The 21,916-nt window shown below is 45.9% G+C and overlaps 2 protein-coding genes across 2 annotated transcripts in view; one reads left to right on the top strand and one right to left on the bottom strand.

Moving 5' to 3' along the window:
* Window positions 1–21,916, top strand: part of SYS1 (SYS1 golgi trafficking protein) — a 31,242-nt gene that overhangs the window by 7,131 nt on the left and 2,195 nt on the right. The gene's annotated exons all lie outside the window — the stretch shown is intronic.
* On the bottom strand, window positions 130–6,072 carry TP53TG5 (TP53 target 5). The gene is made up of 5 exons (XM_027078092.1): window positions 5,366–6,072; window positions 5,035–5,165; window positions 4,350–4,356; window positions 3,029–3,591; window positions 130–2,300 (listed from the first exon to the last, which is right to left on the bottom strand). Exons 1-5 carry the CDS (start codon window positions 5,438–5,440, stop codon window positions 2,207–2,209), a joined length of 870 nt encoding a protein of 289 aa, XP_026933893.1. The 5' UTR covers window positions 5,441–6,072; the 3' UTR covers window positions 130–2,206.

Below are 21,916 nucleotides of genomic sequence, written 5' to 3'. Positions count from 1 at the left end.
GCTATTTTGTGAATGTGAACATAAGATTGGCTTTTTAAACAAGCAGCTAGTTCCCTAAAGGTGGGCAGTTAGGCAGCCGCTCATAAGTGAGAAACAGGGCCAGTACTGGCTTTATTACAGCAAGGAGGCCTGGAAAACAGGCCGAATGTTCAACGTCCCACAAACTGGTTTCAACTACATCAAGCCTGATTTGCGCAAAGCCCTCTGGAATGGCTACTAGTATCCCTCTTTTAATAAACAGATGGAATACGCTCTGAGAGGTCGTGTGACTTGTTAAAATTCAAACATTAAAAAATTTCCCCCAGTTAACTGTTAGGGAGCCATTTCTCCTGCGGTCTCTTATCCCTGAGATTATGGGTTGCAGCATCCTGCCCAAATCAGGATCTGACTGAGCCCTGAAGAGGGGCCTCAGGTTGAAGTGGTTAAACAATGGGAGAATGGTAGTGGGGAGACCCTAGTCCTGGGGTTATGGGAGGCAGGTTGCCTGAGCCTAATGCCAGCAGGTGGAAGGGATAAGGCTGGAAGGAGTGCACTGCTGGAAGTCATTCACATGCATGAGGCCTGCATCCTTGCTTCCCCAGCGGCACCCTGGCCACGCTGGGTCCCAGCCTAGGCACACAGGCTTCTGTCTGCTCACTTGATGGCATTGCCCGTGGGAAGCTGGGGCCCAGCTCTGGCTCCCAATTGGGCAAAGCAGAAATTGCCAACCTCGCCTAGGCTCAGGCCATTCGGGCCCCCACTTGGGGCTCCCCGGGGAAGGTTCCCATGAAGCCTAGTGCATGCCCCCACCCTCACCCCGCCACACACACAGGGTTTGGCTTTTTGTTTGGGAGTGCGCTGCCCTAATCGCCCGCTGATAGAGCACGCTGGACAGAAGTTTACTTGAAGGTTGATGGAACGGAAGGTGCTTGGGAGGAAAGATCGAATAGAGGGTTGGTGTGATTGATGATGCCCAGCGAGGGAACCGAAATGGAGACTACCCAGGAAATGGGCTGGATTGCAAGCTTAGCGGGAAGACAGCTTGAAGTGGTTACGGGAGTGGAGGTTGCGCGGAGGGGGCGGGGCGGGGTGCTCGGGAAGGGAGCGCCGCGCCTGGGTGGCCGCAGGTAGGGAGCGCGCTGCGGGGGGCGTTAGGTCGCCATTCCCGAGGCTGAGCAGTGCGGTGCAGAGCGGTCCAGCGCCAGGCCCCGCTCAGGCTGTTCTCGCGGCCCGGTTTCCGCTGGCGGCCTCCTGGCGGATGCTCAGTCAGGGTGCTAAGCCCCAGTGGAGAGGAGGGGTGCGAGCCGGCCGGTTTAGCGGGAGCCTTTCCCATCCTTCTCTCTCCCTCCCAATCTGAGGATCTCCATCAGTGTCCTGGCTCCCTGGGAGTGAGGGTGGAGGGCTCTGCGCCCCTCGATGGCTCTGCTGCTCTCCCGAGGGCGCCCGCTGCACACAGCCTGTCTCCAGGGGAATACGGAGGACCAGGATCATAGTCTTTGTGCAGAGAAAGCCTGGGCCCCCTCTGTTTTCCTCTCCCCAACTGCATATTCAGGGCCCTGTGGCTCCTACCGGACTCGGGGTTGGAGGATGGACGCGCTGTGTCCCACGGGAGCAGTAGGACGAAGTACCAGTTCCCCGCCTGACTCGGTGCTTTCCGTGACCCAGGCGGGGCACATTTCACATTTCCGGCTGGCATTTATTGACACCCGGAGCCGTGATAATCAGGGCGCAATGCACGTGCGTGACGGGCTGGATGCTGCGTTGCACCTTTTCCCCTTCTTCGGGAAATGGAACGGGGAGCAGCCAGGAGACCTAGATTAGAGTTCTTGCTGTGCCACTTCCCAGCGGCGTGAGCCTGCGCAAGACCTCAGCTTCTCGGCGCCGCGGAGGTTTCCTCCTCTCCTTGGCCTGCAGGGCCATTGTGAGGCACCTGGCACCCGGGAAGCGCACAACCAACGCCCCCCTTCTATGACTTCATGGAGAGCACCGCTCAGGAGGCCAGCTTGCAGAGGCGGGGGAGGGGAGCAGCCCGCTTGCTTCTTTGTTACGGCTTCTACACTGACCGTAGGGACCTGGGGATGGAGTGGAATTAACCTGAAGTCGTGATTCACACTCTTCCCCACTCCCCCACCTTACCTCCGCGGAGGGCCTCTTTCCTCCAGCCTTTCCAGCCCCAGATAAAGAGGCAGAGCCAGCGGCAGTATTCTTCAGCGCCATATGGGAGATTTTATTTGTAGACTCGCGAATTTTCCCGCCCGTCCCTCCCGTTGAGATGGTTGCGCGATCTCCGCCCTCTCCGCACACCTCTGGCTCCCATCCAAGGTCACACCTGCGAGCAGAGACCTCAGCGTCAGTTAGGAGCTAAGACCGCCCCCAGAGGGCGCTGGCGTCCAGGGAGAGGGCTCAGGGACCAGGGCGCTGCGGTGTCTGGCAGATTGGCGATGCCCGGTTTGCTGAAGGGGCAGCTTCCCATTCAGCTGGACCCCCAGGCCCATCACCCCCTTCCTTTCTTGGGACCTCAGTGGAGGGGCTGGAGTATTTCTACTTTTTCTTTTGCTAAGGAACTTTTGTTCAGAGTAGGTCTTATTTGAGGCACGAATAAATAAAACAAATGCAGAGTTTATCTAAGAGGGGGTGAGATGCAGAAGAGCCTTACTTGACCACGCCCCCTCCCCTTAGCCCCACATTTGGAAATCCCTAAACTCACTTACTCAGACTTCTGTGAGATTCTGAGCCATAGCAGATGGCCCCTCCTGAGGCCTCCAGGCAGTGGATGACCCACCTCAGAACCACACTCCCAGTGCCCTCCTTCCCCAGAGCCCCTACTTGGGTCCTGAGAGGACCCAGCCTGGCCACTGCCCTGCTGTGTGGACTTGGTCAATGGCTTCCGCCTCTCTGGGCTTCCCTCTCTGGGCATGAAGGTAGGGCCTCCCAGCACCGCCAGCCACAGCCCCCAAGACTCTGGATCCTAAGCCCTCTGACTCTGGGCCCAGCTCAGGGCCTGGCTTGGGGCTTGTGTCTCACCCTAGCCTGGCAGTGGCATTGTCACATCTTGTATGGACGGACCATTGGCAGCTCAAGTGATGCTGAGCAGAGGCGGGTGCAGCAGCGCTTGACCGAGCGCAGGGCGGATGGTCTGCACATCACCCGGGGCCCTGGGAGGTGGACTCGTGTGGGCAGCCCCTCACACCAGATCCACTGGTCTGCTGTGTCCAACTGTTTCATGTCCTCCATGGGAGTTCTGTACTGGTGGGTCTTCAGGAAGACGACCCGGGGGTCCACAGTGGGTGATTGCCTCTCCTGGGCTCCAGGGCCAGTGGGCAGGCCACGACCCTTTGACGTCACGGGGACCTCAGGCTCCGGCCGCTCCTCCTCGTGCGGCACTGCTTGCTGTGCCGTGTGCCCCTTCCGCAGTGCCGCCTTGGGCCTTGACTGCTCCGGGTCCTCAGGCTCCCTCAGGGGCTCTGATTTCTTGGAGTCCAGTTTCTTGTTGGGACACCCAGCCTCCTGAAGATCTTTGTTATTTTGTTCTACTGTATCCCAGACGTCTTCGTGGCTGGCAGGGAGAGGAGCGGCAGTCAGCAGAGCAAGACCAAGGTCCTGGGCCTCCAGCTAGACCGAGACAACGGTTCTGCAGTCAGCTCAGGGAGCCTGTCAGGAAAGCTAGAGAGGGCCTGAAAAGAAGCTTCTCTACCACTCAGAGGTCTTGTTCCTGGGGGCAGGGGGTGTGGTGATAAGGACCGGCAGGCAGAAGGGATGTGAGAGGTTGGAAAGGCCTGAGGCAATGGCTAGTAGTTAGGATACCTAGAAATATATATTGCCTGCATCGGCCACTAGGTTAGGGTTCTGCCTCTTTGGATTTCAACTGATGGAGTGGACTGGTCCAGTGTTTTGTTTTTGGGTTTTTTTTTTTTCATATTGTGTTCCAAGAAATCTTAGAAAATATCTCAAATGACCACCCCCCACCCCTGGAGGGGCAGGGTGAGGGGCAGGATAGCTTCCCTCCAACGACACAGTTGGGGCTTGGGGACAGAAATTTGAAGAGTGGCTCTGCTGCTTTAAAAAGGCTTGGAAATCTCTGGGACTAGATGATCCTGACCCTTCTGGTTCAGTGTTTCCTGAGCACCTGCATCGGGGAGGACGCCAACTCAGAGGGAGGAGCCAGAGGGGTGGAGTTACCTAGAGGGGTTAGGAGACTTTCCCCAGGGGTGTCTGTCGTAGACTGAGTCCCCTGCAATGTGGCAGCCCCCGTCCTAGCTGAGTGTGTGTGGAGAGAGAGAGGCCTCAGGCTCAGGATAATGACAATACAGAGGATAATAATGGCCACTGCCGATTGGGTGCCCACTGGGTGTCAGGCCCAGGACCCTCACAACAGTCCTGCAAAGCAGGAGGCAGGGAAGAGGCAGAGCGGCTTGGAGAGCACAGGCTTTGGAGACAAACTGGGATTCACATTTGCTTCTGCCTCTTACCATCTGTGTGATTTGGGGCAAGAAAGGTAACCTGTCAGAGCCTTAGTTTCCTCATCTGTAAAACTGGGGTAATTCCTTCTACCTAACAGGATTTTTGTGAAGAATAAACTAAGTGGGAAAATGCTTTGCATGGTACCTGGCACTTAGCGGGTGCCTCATGTCAGCTTTCTTAGCATCCTGATGTGACTTGTGAGGAAACTGAGCCTCAGCAGAATGACTAGTTTGCAGGTGAATCTCTGCGTGGTGTTGACTTGGGAGAGGCAGAAGGGGTGGCCCCGCGTGCTCAGAGCACCAGGTGGTGGTTAGTCCCGTGGTTGGATGATTATGACCAGGGTTATGACAACAGCTCTGATATCAGCTGGGAACGGCTTCAAATCCTAGCTCTGCCACTTACCAGTCCAGTTAACGGGATAAGTTACAACATCTCTTGAGCCTCAGCTCCTCAGTAAAATAGGGCTAATAAATAACTACCTTTCTGCCAGAGCCTAGTCAAAATGCAGGTTGCGAAATTCCTTAGCATAGTGCCCGTTCCTAGTAAAGGTGGCTATTGGGCCCATGATAGGGGCCGCGGGTGGGCCATGCTCACCCAGAGGAGACCCTGCGGATCTTCGGAACTCTGAGCAGGGAATTCCAACACCTTTTGGCCAGGTTATGCAGTTCTTGGGTCCGAGGGTTCGAGCTCTCAAGCAGCTTCAAGAGCGCCAAGTTTTTTAGCACCTGCCAGGGGCGAGGAGCCAGAAAAACTGAAGCTTCAGCTTTCCTGGGCTAGCGTCCCACCCCGCTACCCGGACTTTGGCTCAGCTCAGCTCAGGGCAGGGCCAGGTGACTCCTCCCGGGTCACTCGGCCTGGCAGCCAGGAGCAACACTGCATGGGGGCTCAGGCTCTCCTAAGCAGACACCAAAACGGGGCGCCTCACCGCTTTAAGTCGGTTCCGCGCAATTACTTTGCTGACAGGCTGCTGTATCTTGTCCCGTGGTTCCTCATCTTGCATCTGACAGAGAGAGAGAGAGAGAGAGAGGGAGAGAGAGAGAGAGAGGGAATGCTAACACAGTAGGAACCCCCCGAACGCCTCCATAATGCCTCTCCATTGGGCTGGGCTTGGTGTGACCAACCCTAGACTGGGAGTTTTGTCACCTTGGTTTGGGGGTGGAAACAGGGAGCCCATTCTAACTCTCCTGACCTCCCTTCACCCTTCACCTCTCCCTCTTCCCCCCAGGCTGGAAGGTCCCCATCCTGGGCATGGTTGGACTCTTTGTTGAGACCCCCACTGGGTCTAGTCCCAAATCCAACCTTGGAAACCACTGTATTCTTGAGCCTCTTCTTTGCTGATGGACTCATGCTGGAGCTGTGAGGCCTCAGAGACAGATGGAGCAAGGCACCGCCTTCCCCCCCGCCTCTCTCAGCTCAGCCAGCGCTCAGGCTGGGCATGGGGATGATTGTGCTGGGGCTCCCAGGGAGGGGGCTGTGACATCACTGAAATGTGTGACAGTGGCAGGGCTGTCTCCGAGGAGTATGTGGATGGCAGGGGTGGAGGGTGAGGAGGAAACTCCTGTCTGTGGAGAAACCTGGTAGGTGCCGGGCAGAGGCATATATTGTCACCATCTCCCTGTGAGGTAGGAAGATTCCCCCGTCTTTTCGTTTGTTTGTTTTAATAAAGAACCCAGGGTTCAAAGAAATTAAATAATTTATCCACACAGCTGGATAATGTTGGAGCTGGAAACGTAAGGTCTGACCGTCAACCCATGAAACGTGGGTTCCCAACTATGCTCATATGTTGATTCATGTCACATATGTTGACTGTGTATCTGCTATGTGTTAGGTGTGTTCTAAGCGCTGGATTAAAAAAAAAAAACAATTCCTACCATCAAGGAACTTACATTCTAGTGGAGAATGTGTGTGCTTGTAAAGGTTTAACAATAGGCTCTCTGAAACAAAGTGTGTATATGTGTGTGTGAATGTGTGTTTATCATAAATTTTACTGAAAGAAACCTAATAAAATTCTACAATACTCTTTATTGTGAATTCGGTATAGCCAGTTTATTCTTACAGTATACTTTTCTTGAATTTTGCCTAACTCTTGCATCCATAGTCAACCTATGGTTATAACTGATGAACAAGTGTAGTTCCAACATGAATGTTGATGTAAGAAAGTGAAAAAGTGAAAGAACAAAGATGTTGGAATTCAACTCATTTCTCAATGACCTGATCGACTTCTCTGCTGTATTAGGTCACAGTTTTCAAACACCCGGAGTATATTTGCTCAGCTTTTTTTGCGCGTGTGTGGCTATTTTCAATGTACAGGCATACCTCAGAGATATGGCAGGTTCGGTTCCAGACCACTGCAATACAGCGAGCTACCTGAATCTTTTGGTTTCCCAGTGCATATGAAAGTTATGTTTACACTATACTGTAGTCTGTTAAGTGTGCAATAATAGCATTATGTCTAAAAAAATGTACATCCCTTAATTTAAAAATACTTAATTGCTAAAAAACACTGATCATCATCTGAGCCTTCAGCAAGTCGTAGCAGCAACATCAAAGGTCACAGATCACTGTAACAAGTATAATAGTGAAAAAGTTTGAAATATTGTGAAAATTACCAAAATGTGACACAGTGACATGAAGCAAGCAAATGCTGTTGAAAAAATGGTGCCTATGGACTTGTTCAACTAGGGTTTCCACAAACCTTCAATTTGTAAATACCGCACTATCTGTGAAGTGCAGTAAAGCGAAATAAAATGAGATCTGCCTGTAGCAGCTACAGACAGAACATATTTACATTTAATCTACATTATTAACATTTCCTCCGTTACTTTCTTAAGGCTAGACCGGGGGTAGGCAAATTTCTTCTGTAAGGAATAAGACAGTAAATATGTTAGACTTTGCAGGCCATGTAGTTGCAACTACTCAACTGCTCTTGGGATGTGAAAGCAGCCACAGATATGGAAATGAGTGGGCCTGGCTGTGTTGCAATAAAGTTTATTTACAGAAATAGTTGGTGGGCTGGATTTGGCCCATGGCCAACTGCTGGTCTAGACAATCAACAGAACAATAAATCAAAACCTGAGTTATCATACTTGCCTATTTCTGTGGTGTAAATACTCCTACCAGGGCCGATTTCAAGCTACCAGTGTGATGTCAATGAATGCAGAGTTGAAAAGAAATGCACAGTAGCATGCCATTATATATTATATATTTCTACCATATTTCTACAGCTGTAAAGATTCTCAAGGTCATAGATAATAGCAAAAGGTAGTAAAAATTAGAAAGTGATGAGTTTGAGCATTTTTCACCTTTGTTTTTATCTTTTTTTTTTTAAATTAATTTATTTTTTATTTATTTATTTTTGGCTGTGTTGGGTCTGCGTTGCTTCACGCGGGCTTTCTCTAGTTGCGGTGAGCGGGGACTGCTCTTCGTTGCAGTGCGTGGGCTTCTCATTTCGGTGGCTTCTCTTGTGGAGCACGGGCTCTAGGTGCTCGGGCTTTGGTAGTTGTGGCACGTGGGCTCAGTAGTTGTGGTGCATGGGCTTAGTTGCTCTGTGGTATGTGGGATCTTCCCGGACCAGGGTTCGCACCCGTGTCCCCTACATTGGCAGGTGGATTCTTAACCACTGCGCCACCAGGGAAGCCCCTCACCTTTGTTTTTAATATCATTAACTTGATGAAGTTGGTATAATTTAATTTTTAGTGATGGCATTGCTTAACAACCAGCCAACCAAGTTCCTAAAAATGTCATAGGCTTTTGTAAGCCCTCAGAGTCGGTTCCAGCACGCTTCTGTTAACGTTGGATGGGATTAAGTGTGTGGAGAAAAGTAAACAGTGTGGGCCGGAAAGGGAGAACAAAAGTAGAAGCTTTGCTGTATTAAAAAGGAGGGAATGAGGCCATTTCACCGACAAGATGAGATTTGGGGAGAGACCTGGAGGAGGTGAGGGAAGGGGGAAGGAGTGGCGTCAGGAGATGAGGGCAGAGGCGGAGTCGTGGTGAAGGGCTGGGGACAGATGATGGGAGATTTTAACAGCTTAGGCTGCTCTGAGTAATCTGCCCAGCTGGCTGCATCTGAATAATCAGAAGAGCTGGTGAGATCCAGCCTCTCGGGCACCACCTCACTCAGTCAGCCAATCTGGTACCACATCCACACCGTACCCGGGCGGAGGGGTGTGCGTGCATCTGGGGTGCTTAGGTCTGCCTTTTAGGGGTGATGGACCAAGACCAGACTACCGAACAGCTTCTTACATGTACATGCCCTTTATTATTAGGGCAAAGATAAGCGGGTGGTAAAACACTCTGTGGACCAGGGAAGAAACCCAGGAGGTGACTTGGCAGGGAAGGCGCGGAGCACAGCCCCGCCCCTCTCCCTCTGCCTCAGCACTCTCCGTGGCTCCTCTGCTTCCCTCTCCCTGCGCGATTTCAGCTCTTCCTGGACCCTGCTGGACTCTGGTGGGCTGCATCAGGGTCGTCTACCCCCGCCACTCAGCACCTGGGCACCAAGGGCTGGGGCCCCGCTGTGCGCTCCCCACTGAAGATGGCACACAGGCCCAGGGGAGAGGTCCTTCTAGAATATGCGTTCCTCAGGGGCAGGGACTTCTGGCTGTTCTCTTCGTTGCTATCCCCTCAGAGCCTAGAATAGTACCTGGCTGACAATAGGTGCCCACTAAGTATTTCATGAAAAAGTGAAATAAATGGCATTACCTATGGTAAGGGCTGGGGGGCGGGCGCCGCTGGAACACAGAGGAGCAGTGTGGGGAGGCCAGGGAAGTCTTCGCAGAGATGGTGATGAGGAACAAAGGAGGAGTATGGCCTCCAGGCAGAGGGCTGTGGGCTGGGCAGGGCACTCTCAAAAGAGGGGATTTTAAAAGTACAGGTGTGGGAGGGAATTATGAACTGGTGTATGTGCTGGAGTGGAAAGTAGGAGCCCAGAACGGCAGTGACCAAACCCGGAGGAGTGAGCAAGACACAGACTGCTAAGGGCTTGATCACAGGCTCAGGGGCTGGGAGTTTGTCCTGAGGGTCAGAGCATCCTGGGAGCGTTCCAGCAACCGAGGCAACGGGGCTTGATTGAGCTCCAGGGGCTGGCGCGCGCCTCTGCCATTCTGTTCTAGCCTGTTCTTTTCATCGTCATTCACTTCCCTCCCTTTGGAAGCTTGGGGAGTTCATCCCCAAGGGGGCAGGGCATTCTCCCTGACCAGACATTGTACCCCAGCAATGGCTCCTAAAGCAGATTCCCATATTCTGTCTTGTTTGTCTCTTCCGTTTACACAGGAAAAACCATTTATGGGAATAGTGACACCCAAGGACACACAGCTGGTCAGCCTTTTGGACCAAATCCAAGGCACTTGAGTGAGAAACTTCCAGTCTGTTTTTCTTAGTTGTGGTAAATACACATAACAAAATTTACCACCTTAAACATTTTAAGTGGGCAGTTCAGTAGTGTTCAGTACATTCACACTGTTGCGTAACCATCACCGCCATCCATCTCCAGAACTCTTTTCATCTTGCAAAACTGAAACTCAATACTAAATAACAACTCCCCATTCCCAACTCCCCCTCAGCCCTGGCAACCACCCTGCTACCTTCTGTCTCTATGAATTTGACTGCTCTAGGGACCTCATGTGAATGGAATCATACAATATTTGTTTTGCTGTGATGGCTTATTTCACTTAGCATAATATCCTCAAGGTTCATCACGTTATAGCAGAATTCCCTTCCTTTAAGGCTGAATAATATTCTGTTGTATGTATAGACCATATTTTGCTTATCTACTAATCCATTGGTAGGCACTTGGGTTGCTTCCACCTTTTTGGCTACTATGAATAATGCTGCTATGAACATGGGTGTACAAATATCTCTCTTTTTAAAAAAATTTATTTATTTTTGGTTGTGTTGGGTCTTCGTTGCTACACGCGGGCTTTCTCTTCATTGCAGTGTGTGGGCTTCACATGCGGTGGCTTCTCTTGTTGTGGACCATGGGCTCTAGGTGCACAGGCTTCAGTAGTTGTGGCACGTGGGCTCTAGAGCGCAGGCTCAGTAGTTGTGGCACATGGGCTTAGTTGCTCTGCGGCATGTGGGATCTTCTCGGGCCAGGGCTCGAACCCGTGTCCCCTGCTTGGCAGGCGGATTCTTAACTGTGCCACCAGGGGAGCCCCAATATCTCTCTTTAAGACCCTACTTTAAATTCTTTTGAGTGTACACTCACAAGTGGAATTTCTGGGCCATATGGTAATTCTATTTTTAATTTCTTTTAATATTTATTTATTTAGCCTGCGCTGGGTCTTAGTTGCGGCATGTGGACTTCTTAGTTGTGGCATGCAGACTCTTAGTTGAGGCATGAGGGATCTAATTCCCTGACCAGGTATCAAACCTGGGCCTCCTGCATTGGGAGCTCGGAGTCTTACCCACTGGACTACCAGGGAAGTCCCTCTATTTTTAATTTTTTGAGGAACCACCATTCTGTTTTCTATAGTGGCTGCACTATTTTACATTCCCACCAACAGTGCACAGGGTTTCAGTTTGCCACATCCTCACCAACACTTGTTATTTTTCCTCCCTCCCTCCTTTCTTTCTTTCTTTCTTTCTTTCTATAGTAGCTATCCTGATGGCTGTGAGGGTCTACTCTTTTTTCGTCATTGTTTTGTTTCATCTCATAGTTTGTACTTTACTTTCTTTAAAGTTAGGTTTATTGGGGTATATATATATACATATATATATATATTTCAAAGCGGGATACATATTTAATTTTTTTCTTTTGATTTTCTTTTTTTTAAAATAAATTTATTTATTTATTTTTGGCTGCATTGGGTCTTTGTGGCTGCACGTGAGCTTTCTCTAGTTGCGGTGAGCGGGGGGCTACTCTTCGTTGGGTTGCGCGACCATCTCATTGCCCCGTGGCTTCTCTTGTTGTGGCACGGGCTCTAGGCACGCGGGGTTCAGTAGTTGTGGCTCGTGGGCTCTAGAGCGCAGGCTCAGTAACTGTGGCACACGGGTTTAGTTGCTCCGCGGCATGTGGGATCTTCCCGGGCCAGGGCTTGAACCCGTGTCCCCTGCATTGGCAGGCAGATTCTTAACCACTGAGCCACCAGGGAAGTCCCCCATCTCCATTTCTATATTTTTATTATTTCAGGAATGTTACATGTATGAAATCATACAGTATGTAACATTGCAGGCTTGGCTTTTTTTGTACTCAGAATAATGCCCTTGATATCCATCCAGTTGTGTGTATCACTAATTTGTTCCTCTTTTGCCAACTATTATTACACAGTATGGATGTACCACAATTTGTTTAACCATTCACCCACTGAAGAACATTTGGGTTGTTTCTCATTTAGGGCTATTACAAATAAAGCTGACATGAACACTCATATACAGGTTTCACATGGACATAGTTTTAATTTCTCTGTAATCAATGCCAAGGAGTATGATTGCTAGATTTTGTGGTAAGTATATGTTTAGTTTTCTAAGAAACCGCCGAACTTTTTCCAGAGTGACTGTATCATTTTACATTCCACCAGCAATGTTTGGATGATCTAGCTTCTTTGCATCCTGACCTGCTTTTAGTATGGTCACTAATTTTTAATTAACTGGTATAAAATAGATGTGTAGTGATACCTCATCATGCTTTTAGTTTGCATTTCCCTACTGCCTATCGATGTTGAGCATATTTTAATGTGTTTATTTGCCATCTCTATGTCCTCTTTGGTGAAATATCTGTTCAAATCTTTTGCTTATTTTCTAATTGGATTGTTTTTTTACTGTTGAGTTTTGAGAGTTCTTTATATATTCTAGATATGAGTCCTTTGTAAGATGTGTGACTTGCAAATATTTTCTTCCCACATCTGTATACCTTTAATTTCCTTTTCTTATTTTATTGTTCTGGCTATGACTTCCAGTACCATTTTGAATAAAAGTGGTGAAAGCAGACATCCTTGCCTTGTTCTTGATGCTAAGGGGAAAGCATCTTATCTTTCACCATTAAGTATGACGTTAGCTGTAGATCTTCTGTAGGTGGTCTTTATCCAGTTCAAAGTTACCCTCTATTCTTAGTTTCTTGAGTTTTTATCATGAATAGCCATTGAATTTTATGGTTTTTCTGCGGCAGTTGATGTGATCATGTGATTTTTTTCTTTTGGTGATTACTATGGTTGATTACATTAACTGACTTGAATGTTGAACTAGGCTTGCATCTCTAAATAAACCTCACTTGGTTTTGGTGTTTAATTCTTTTTATATTTGCTAGACTCAATTTGCTCATACTTTGTTCAAGTTTTTTTTTTTTTTTTTTTCGGTACGCGGGCCTCTCACTGTTGTGGCCTCCCCTGTTGTGGAGCACAGGCTCAGCGGCCATGGCTCACGGGCCCAGCCGCTCCGCGGCATGTGGGATCTTCCCGGACCGGGGCACGAACCCGTGTCCCCTGCATCGGCAGGCGGACTCTCAACCACTGCGCCACCAGGGAAGCCCTGTTGAAGATTTTTATGTCTATTTTTATGATGGATATAGGTCCTTTTATATGGTACCTGTACTACCCTTGAACTGGTATAGTTTAAGAGTGGACTTAAATTAGTTGTAAACGTATGTTACAAACTAGGGAAACAGCTAAAAATTTTTAAAAAGAAGTACAATTTATAAGCTAAGGAAGGAGAGGAAAATAGAATTTTATAAAATACTTAATTAAAACAAAAGAAGCAGAAAAAGAGGGAAAGAAAGAAAAAGAAACAAAGAACAAGTGCAACAAATAGAAAAGTTATAAACATGGTAGATGTTTATACTAAGTATATCAGTAATCACTTTGCGACTGGCCTAAATATTAAATATTGAAGGACTGAGACTGTCAGAGTAGATAAAAAAAATAAGACCCAACTATATACTGTCTTTAAAACAATCCCACTTTAAATAAAACGACACAAGATAGTTTAAAAGCAAAGGGATGGAGAAAGATGTGCCATGCTAACACCAATCAAAAAAAAAAAAAAAAAAGCTGGAGCAGCTATATCTTAACTTCAGTCAAAGCAGACTTCAGAACAAGGAACATTATCGGGGATGAAGGGCATTAAATAATAATAAAGGAGTCCATTCTCCATGAAGACAAACAATCTTTAATGTGTGTGTGCCTAACAACAGAGTGAAATATGTGAGGTAAAAACTGGTGGAACTCCGGAGACTTCCCTGGTGGTCCAGTGGCTAAGACTCCGCGCTCCCAATGCAGGGAGCCCAGGTTCGATCCCTGGTCAGGGAACTGGATCCCACATGCCACAACCAAGATTTCCCATGCTGCAACTAAAAGATCCCGCATGCTGCAACGAAGATCCTGCACGTGGCAACGAAGATCCCGCGAGCCGCAACTAAGACCCGGCGCAGACAAATAAATAAATAAATAGTTTTAAAAAAACATCCCCCAAAAGTGGTGGAACGCCATAGAGAAATAAACAAATCCACTACTACAGTTGGAGACTTCAACACCATTCTTTCAATACTTGATAAATCAAGCAGGCAGAAAATCAGTGAGGATATAGTTGAACACCACCATCAGTCAACTTGATCTAGTTGGCCTTTATACTATAAAATTCTATAAAATTTATAGAATACTTCATCCAAGAACAGCAGAATACTCATTCTTTTCAAGCTCATATGGAACGTTCAAGATAAACCACATTCTGGGCCATAAAGCCTACCTGATCAGATTTTTTAAAGTAGGAATCATACAAAGTGTGTTCTCAAGCCAAAATGGAAACAAACTAGAGACCAATAACAGATAGCTGGAAATTCCAAGATATTTGGAGATTAAACAACACACTACTAAATAACACATGGATCAAAGAAGAAATCTCAAGAGGAATTTAAAAATATTTTGAACAATATGAGCATACAGCTTCTCAAAATTTGTGGGATGCAGTGAAAACAGTGCGTAGAGGGAAATTTATAGCACTAAATGTGTATATTAGAAAAGAAGAAAGATCAGAAATCAATCTAAGCTTTCACCTTATAAAACTAGAGAAAGAAGAGCAATTTAAGCCTAAAGCAAGCAAAATAAAAGAAGTAATAAAAATTAGAGGAGAAGTCAATGAAATTGAAAATAGGAAAACAATAGAGAAAATCAATGAAACCAAAAACGGATCCTTTGGAAAAATAAATAAAATTGACAGACCTCTGGCCAGACTAACCAAGAAAAAAAAGAAGACACAAATTACCAATATTAGAAATTTAAGGGAGTTCCCTCGTACCCCAGTGGTTAAGAATCCACCTTCCAATGCAGGGGACCCAGGTTCGATTCCTGGTCGGGGAACTAAGATCCCACGTGCCACGGGGCAACTAAGCCAGCATGCTCTAGAGCCAGCGCACATGGCAGCAAAGATCCCGAGTGTGGCAGCTAAGACCCGATGCAGTCAAATAAGTAAATAAATACATACATATATTTTTTAAAGAAATTCTTTTAAATTTTATTTTATTTTAAATAAATTTTTTATTTTATTTATTTTTTAAATAAATATTTTAAAAAAACGAAATTTAAGAGGGGCCGTCACTACTGATCTCAGGGACATCTAAAGGATAATAAAGGAACATCATGAATAACTCTATGCCCTCAAATCTGTCAACTTAGATGAAATGTGTCTATTGTGTTTTATTTTATTTCAGTACTGTCTTTGTCTGGTTTTGGTATCAAGGTAATACTAGCTTTATAAAACAAGTGGAGAGGTGTTCCCTCCTATTCCATTTTCTGAAAAAGATTGTATAAAATTGGTATTAATTCTTCTAAAAATGTTGTGTAGATTTCTCCAGTGAAACTCTCTGGGCCTGGGGATTTCTTTTTCAAGAATTTTGTGTTTTTTTGGTGTTTTGTTTTTAATTAACTACAAATTCAATTTCTGTAATAGTTATAGAGTTATTTAAATTATCTGTTTCATGTTGGATGAATTTTGGCAGTTTGTACTTTTTAAGGAATTGGTCCTTTTCATCTAAGTTGTCGAATTTATGTGTGTAGAGCTGTTCCTATTGGTCCCTTATTATCTTTACAACATCTGCAGAGTCTGTAGGGATATTTTCTGTTGCACTCATGATATTGAGAGTTTAGGTCACTCTCTCTCTTCTTTTTTCTTTGTTAGTATTGTCAGAGGTTTGTCAATTTTATTGATCTTTTCAAAAGGGAGAATTCAAAAATAGGGAGGGGGTGTAGTTCTTTGTTAAATTTTGGGAAATTTCAGCCATTATTTCTTTGAATGCTTTTTCAGTTCCACTTCTTTTCCCTCCACTTGAGACTCCAGTGACACAAATGTTAAATCTTTTGTTACTGTCTCACAGGTTGCTGAGGCTTTGTCCTTCCTTTTTCCCTTCCTCCCTCCCTCCCTTCTTTCCTTCCTTCCTTCTTCTTTAAAATCTAATTTTCCTTGTTTTTCAGATTGGGTAATTTCTACTGTTCTATCTTGAAATTCACCAATCCTTTCATAAGTTATTTTCATTCTTCTATTGAGCCTATCCAGTGAGGGTTTTTTTTTTAATTTTAAATTAAAAATTTTTAAATTTAAACTAATTTGTGTTAGTTTCACAGGGTTGCTCTAACAAATTACGAGAAACTTGATGGCTTAAAACAACAGAAGTTTACTTTCACACAGTACTGGAAGCCAAAAGTCCAAAAATCAAGGTGTTGGTTCCTTCTGGAACCTCCAAGGGAGAATCTGTTCCATACCTCTTTCCTAGCGTCTGGTGATTGCCAGCGATCCTTGGCATTCCTTGGCTTGCGATCTATCATTCTGATATCTGCCACCATCTTCACATGGTGTTTTCGCCTGTGTGTCTTTTTATGTTTTCACATAGTCTTATAAAGATACCAGTTATTGGACTTAGTGCCCACCCTAATCCAGTACAACACCATCTTAACTAATTACATCTGCAAAGACCCTATTTCCAAATAAGGTCACAATCTGTGGTATTAGGTAGTCGTGAATTTTTGGAGGACACTGTTCGACCCAGTACAGTTACTTTTTCTTCAGTGCTAATATTTCTATGTGGTTCTTCTTTGTATCTTCTATTTGCTTCCCTGAGATTTTTATTTTTTCATTTATTGAGTTGGCCAAAAAGTTCACTTGTGTTTTTCCATAACATCTTTTTGGCCAATCCAGTATTTCAAAAAGTTTGCAATTGCTTGTTTTTTTTTGTTTTAAATAAATAAATTTATTATTTATTTATTTTTGGCTGCATTGGGTCTTTGTTGCCATGCGCGGGCTTTCTCTAGTTGCGGTGAGTGGCGGCTACTCTTCGTTGCAGTGCGCAGGCTTCTCATTGCGGTGGCTTCTCTTGTTGCGGAGCACGGGCTCTAGGCTCACGGGCTTCAGTAGTTGTGTGTCGCGGGCTCTAGAGCGCAGGCTCAGTAGTTGTGGTGCATGGGTTAAGCTGCTCTGCAGCATGTGGGATCTTCCCGGACCAGGGCTTGAACCCGTGTCCCCTGTATTGGCAGACGGACTCTTAACCACTGTGCCACCAGGGAAGTCCTGCAATTGCTTGATGAAGCATTTTTATAATGACTGTTTTTAAATCCCTGTCAGGTCATTCCAACAGCACTGTGATCCACTAGCATCTGTTGATTGTCTTTACTTGTTGAAGTTCAGATTTTCCTGGCTCTTGGTATGGTGAATTATTTTCATTTATGACCTGGATATTTCAGAAGTTATGTGGTGAGACTCTGGATCTCATTTAACTCTTCTGTGTTGGTAGGCCTCTATTGTCCTGGGCCAGTGAGATAGGGGCACCAACTTTTTACCACCAGGTGGGAGTGCAGAAAGTCCAGGCTGCCCACATGGCCCCCACTGACACCACCCTGTAGGGGGAGGGGAGGGTTGGAAGGTTGGTTCCCTCATTACTGCTGGGCGGAGGTGAACATCTAGGCTCCACTCTTGGCCACCTTTATGTTGAGGGGAGGGAGCGGTGCCTCCTTACTGTTGGATGGGGAGGGCAGCCTACCTCCCCACATGCCCTCCACTGACATCATGGAAATTGTGGGGAGGGGTACTTGCTACTGCTGAGCACTGATGAAGCCCAGGCTCCCCATTCCGCCTCCTCTCACATAACACCATCTGGAGGTGAGAGGGAGAGGTGCCTTGTTACCATGAGACAAAGACTGGGAGTGAGGCTTCTCCTCTAGGATTTTGCTGGAAGGGTCACTTCATGTCAAAAGATTTCCGTCTTGCTAGGGTGCCTCTTTCCCAATCCTTTGACAAGAGAGAGCAGGCTTTTCATGGGGGCGATTTTTGTCTGTGCCTGTTTGGCTTCTCCAGAGCTCTAGCAAAAAGAAAACCCAGGGACTCACTGCTATGTCATTTGTGTTCTTGGGTTCCTAGCTCGTCTGCCAACTATGTTTACGTTTGTTTTATATATATAATGCCCAGCATGTTAAGCTGCACTTAGTGGGAGGGAAAGAGAGGAAGGCATCTAATCCATCTTGTTCAGAACTAGAAATCCTTTTTTTTCATTTTATACTCTCTTTATCCCTCTAAGTCCAAGTGGAGATGTTTCTGGATATAGAATCCTTTTAAGAACTTGTGGGTCACTCTGAATCTTATTCAGATCCACACTATTAGACAAAAGCCATGCCCCAAATTTCTCTGAGATAAGCCCTTCTCTCTATGAGGCTTCTGCTGAATTGGCTAAGGGGCAACACCCTTAAGCTTTCTAGAATCCTTCTTGCTTGATTCAAAGGATCTGTGAGGCACACCCATCATTTCTTTAGGGGTCTTTTATCTGACAGAAGAGTACTCTGATGCATTGTCTTGAATCTTCCTGAGATGCAAACAAAAGATTTGATAGTCACATTCTCGGACCATGTTCTTCTGGTAATGCTCTGGATTTGAGCTTTGCTAGGAAACCTTTTTTTTTTTTAATTAATTTTTATTGGAGTAGAGTTGCTTTACAATGTTGTGTTAGTTTCTACTGTACAGCAAAATGAATCAGCTCTACATATACATATATCCCCTCTTTTTTCAATTTAGGAAACCATTTTTTAACTTGACTATCATTTGCCATTTAGAGAGAGTGAGAATTTTCTACCATGAAGTCCTGGCTCCTCCATATTTAACAGTCCTTCCTCTTAGTTCAGGATTTCTCAACCTCAGCACTACTGACATTTCAGGCAGGATAATTCTTTTTTGTGGAGGGAGGAGGTGGTGGGTGGTAAGAGGGTTTTGTCTTGTGCATTATAAAATGTTTAGCAGCATCCCTGGCCTCTACTAATTAGATGCCAGTAGCAACCTCTCAAGATTTTTTTTTTTTTGGCCTTGCCATGCGACATGTGGGATCTTAGTTCCCTGACCAGGGATCTAACCCACACCCCCTGAATTGGAACCACGGAGTCTTAACCACTGGACCGGCCAGGGAAGTCCCCTCTCCAGTTTTGACAACCAGAAATGTCTCCAGACATTGCCAAATGTCCACACACACACACACACACACACACACACACACACACACCCGCGCTCCCCCGCCGCCTCACACACACACACACACACACACACACACACACACCCGCGCTCCCCCGCCGCCTCCCTGCCCCAGGCGCCATCACTCATTTGAGAGCTGCTGCTTTAGTTTCTCTCTCCCCTCTTGCGTTTTACTGTAAGGAGCAAGAAGACACCAGGTGGCACCTTCAACACTTGATTTGGAAATGTCCTTAGCCAGATCCCAACTCATTGGGCACGTTTTCTGCTTTCCGCTTGACCACAGGCAACAGGGTTGCTAACCTGTGCCACAGCATAACAGGAATTCCTCTTTCCCCAGTTCCCAATAGTGTTTACCTGACTTTCCTGTATACCCTGGCTGCAATCTTATCAAAGGCACGAGGCTTCTTTTAAGAGCTTTCTCAAGGCATTTTGGGCTTTGAGTACACTCTTCCCAAGTCTATGGCCAGTCCACTGCCGGCCCCATATTTCAGAGTGCTGTGATAGTGGCACCCTGTTCAATACCAAAATCCCTATGTGTTACTTATTGCTGCATAGCAAATCATCCCCAAATTTAGCAGTTTAAAAAAAAGAATTATTATCATCTCAAAGGTTTTGAGCATCAGGAATCCAGGACTGCTCTAGCTGATGGTTCTGCCATAGTCTCTCCAGAGGTTGCACTCAAGCTGCTGGCCTGGGCTGCAGTCATTCCAAAGGCTCTACTGGGGCCAGTGAATCTGTTTCCATAATCACTCATGAGGTTGCTGGCCGGCCTCTGTTCTTCACTGGCTGTTGGCTGGAACCTTCAGTTCCTAGGTACATGGGCCTCTCTGTAGGGCTGTAGACAACATAATAGCCTGCTTCCCCCAGAGTGAGTGATCCAAGCAATAGAGAGAACACACACCCAAGATGGAAGCTCTGGGTTTTCCAATTTTTTTAATCCTAATTTTGGACGTGATGTACCATCATCTGCCATGTCTTATTGACCACATAAAGTAACCTTGATACAGTGCAGAAGAGGACGACACAAAAGTATGAATAAACAGAAGGCAAGGAACATTGGGAGCTTTTTTGGTGGCTGGTTGCTACATTTCACTTTTATTCATTCAAGATATTTCTCTAATTTCCTTTTGGACTTCATCTTTGACTCACGGGTTATTTGGAAGTGTTGTGTTTTATTTCCAAGTATTGGGGTGTTTTCCAGATCTCTTTCTGTTTTTATTTATATTTTCATTCTTTTATAGTCATAAAACATATTTTGTATGATTTAAGTTCTTTTAAATTTGTTGAGGTTTGTTTCATGGCCCAGAAGATGTATCTTGGTGAATGTTTTATGTGCAGTTGAAAAGAATGTTTATTCTGCTGGTAAAAGTGCTATAAAAGTGTCAGTCAGAACAAGCTAGTTGGTAGTGTTCAGGTTTTCTGTATCCTTACTTTTTTTTCCTACTTGTTTTATTGATTACTGAGAGAGAAGCGCTGAATCCTCTAACTGTATTATGGATTTTTCTCTTTCTTATTTTAGGTCTATTTTTATCTCGTGTTTTTGAAGCTCTGTTAACAGATGTACACATACACATTTATGATTGTTAAGTCTTCTTGGTGAAATGAACAACATTTTATCATTATGTAATGTCCCTCTTCATCCCTGGTAATAGTCCTTCTTTTGAAGTCTACTTTTTCTGATATTAATGTCTCTATTCCAATTTACTATGATTAGTGTTTGCATGGTGTATCTTATTCCATCTATTTACCTTTGATTCATATATATCCTTATAGTTAAACTGGGTTTCTTGTAGACGGCATATTATTGCCTCTTGCTTTATTTTTCCCCAGTCTACTAACCTGTCTTTTAATTGGTTGCTGTTCATTCACACAATTGGATGAAAATCTTCCATCGCACTATTTGTTTTCTATTTTTTCATCTGTGCATTCTTTTTGTTTCTCCTCTTTTTCCCCCCTTACTTTGGATTAATTGATTATGCTTTGTCAGAGAAAAACCTCATGGGTACCAAAAAGAGACAATAGGCTTCCCTGGTGGCGCAGTGGTTGAGAGTCCGCCTGCCAATGCAGGGGACGCGGGTTCGTGCCCCGGTCCGGGAAGATCCCACATGCAGCGGAGCGGCTGCGCCTGTGAGCCATGGCCGCTGAGCCTGCGCGTCTGGAGCCTGTGCTCCGCGACGGGAGAGGCCACAGCGGTGAGAGGCCCGCGTACCGCAAAAAAAAAAAAAAAAAAAAAAAAAAAAGAGAGACAATAAGACTTACTGCATCCAATCAAGACAGTTTATTACTCATAGAACATCAAACAACATGAACATCAGCATAGTTTTGTGTTGATTCCTTCAGCCCGAAGTTCAACAAGTGATACAGCGGTCCCAGATGCACGGTACACACACAGTGGCTTTGCATCATGGCTGAGGAACCCAGGCCCAGCACTTTTATAGCGAGCAGTCAGCAAGCCTGCCTTTGTCTGAGAAAGACCTGGTCTTATTTCTCAGAGCTGCCAGCTGTATTAATACTGAGCAAGGGCCCAGGTGAAAGAGAAGTCAGATCCTTGCAATCTTGACATGTTGAACACAAAGAGGCCCAGGGAGGATGCCTCCCAATACTTTTATGACTCTATTTTGTCTCCACTATTGGCTTGTTATCTATACCTCTTTAAACATTTTTTTAGTGGGTTGCCCTTGCATTTACAATATATATCTTCAGTTAGTCATAGTCAATCTTCAAATAATATTATACCACTTCTTATATAGCAGAAGGACTCTTTCACAGTGTGTTTCCAATTCCCATCATTTTTACTACTGTGATTGTCATACATTTTACTTTAATATGTGCTCTACATCCACCACGTATTGCTACTCTTTTGCTTTAGACACTTATCTTTTTTTTAATAAATTTATTTATTTTTAAAATTTATTATATTTTTGTCTGCGTTGGGTCTTCGTTGCTGCGTGCGGGCTTTCTCTAGTTGCGGCAAGTGGGGGCCACTCTTTGTTGTGGTGCGCAGGCTTCTCATTGCGGTGGCTTCTCTTGTTGCAGACCATGGGCTCTAGGC

This window comes from Aethalodelphis obliquidens, unplaced genomic scaffold (assembly GCF_003676395.1).
Source record: "Aethalodelphis obliquidens isolate GAN/ISIS:26980383/991018 unplaced genomic scaffold, ASM367639v1 scaffold42, whole genome shotgun sequence".
Classification (NCBI taxonomy): Eukaryota; Metazoa; Chordata; class Mammalia; order Artiodactyla; family Delphinidae; genus Aethalodelphis; species Aethalodelphis obliquidens.
This window is presented reverse-complemented; position numbering and strand designations above follow the sequence as displayed.

Bases quoted from the DNA above. Each gene is read 5' to 3' on its own strand.
- TP53TG5 (XM_027078092.1), bottom strand. From the start codon at position 5,440: ATGCAAGATGAGGAACCACGGGACAAGATACAGCAGCCTGTCAGCAAA. The intron at 5,166-5,365 runs GTGAGGCGCCCC...CGCCCCTGGCAG, and splicing joins CGCGGAACCGACTTAAAGCG to GTGCTAAAAAACTTGGCGCT. The intron at 2,301-3,028 runs GTGACAATGCCA...GCAGGTGTGACC, and splicing joins ATGGTCCGTCCATACAAGAT to TTGGATGGGAGCCAGAGGTG.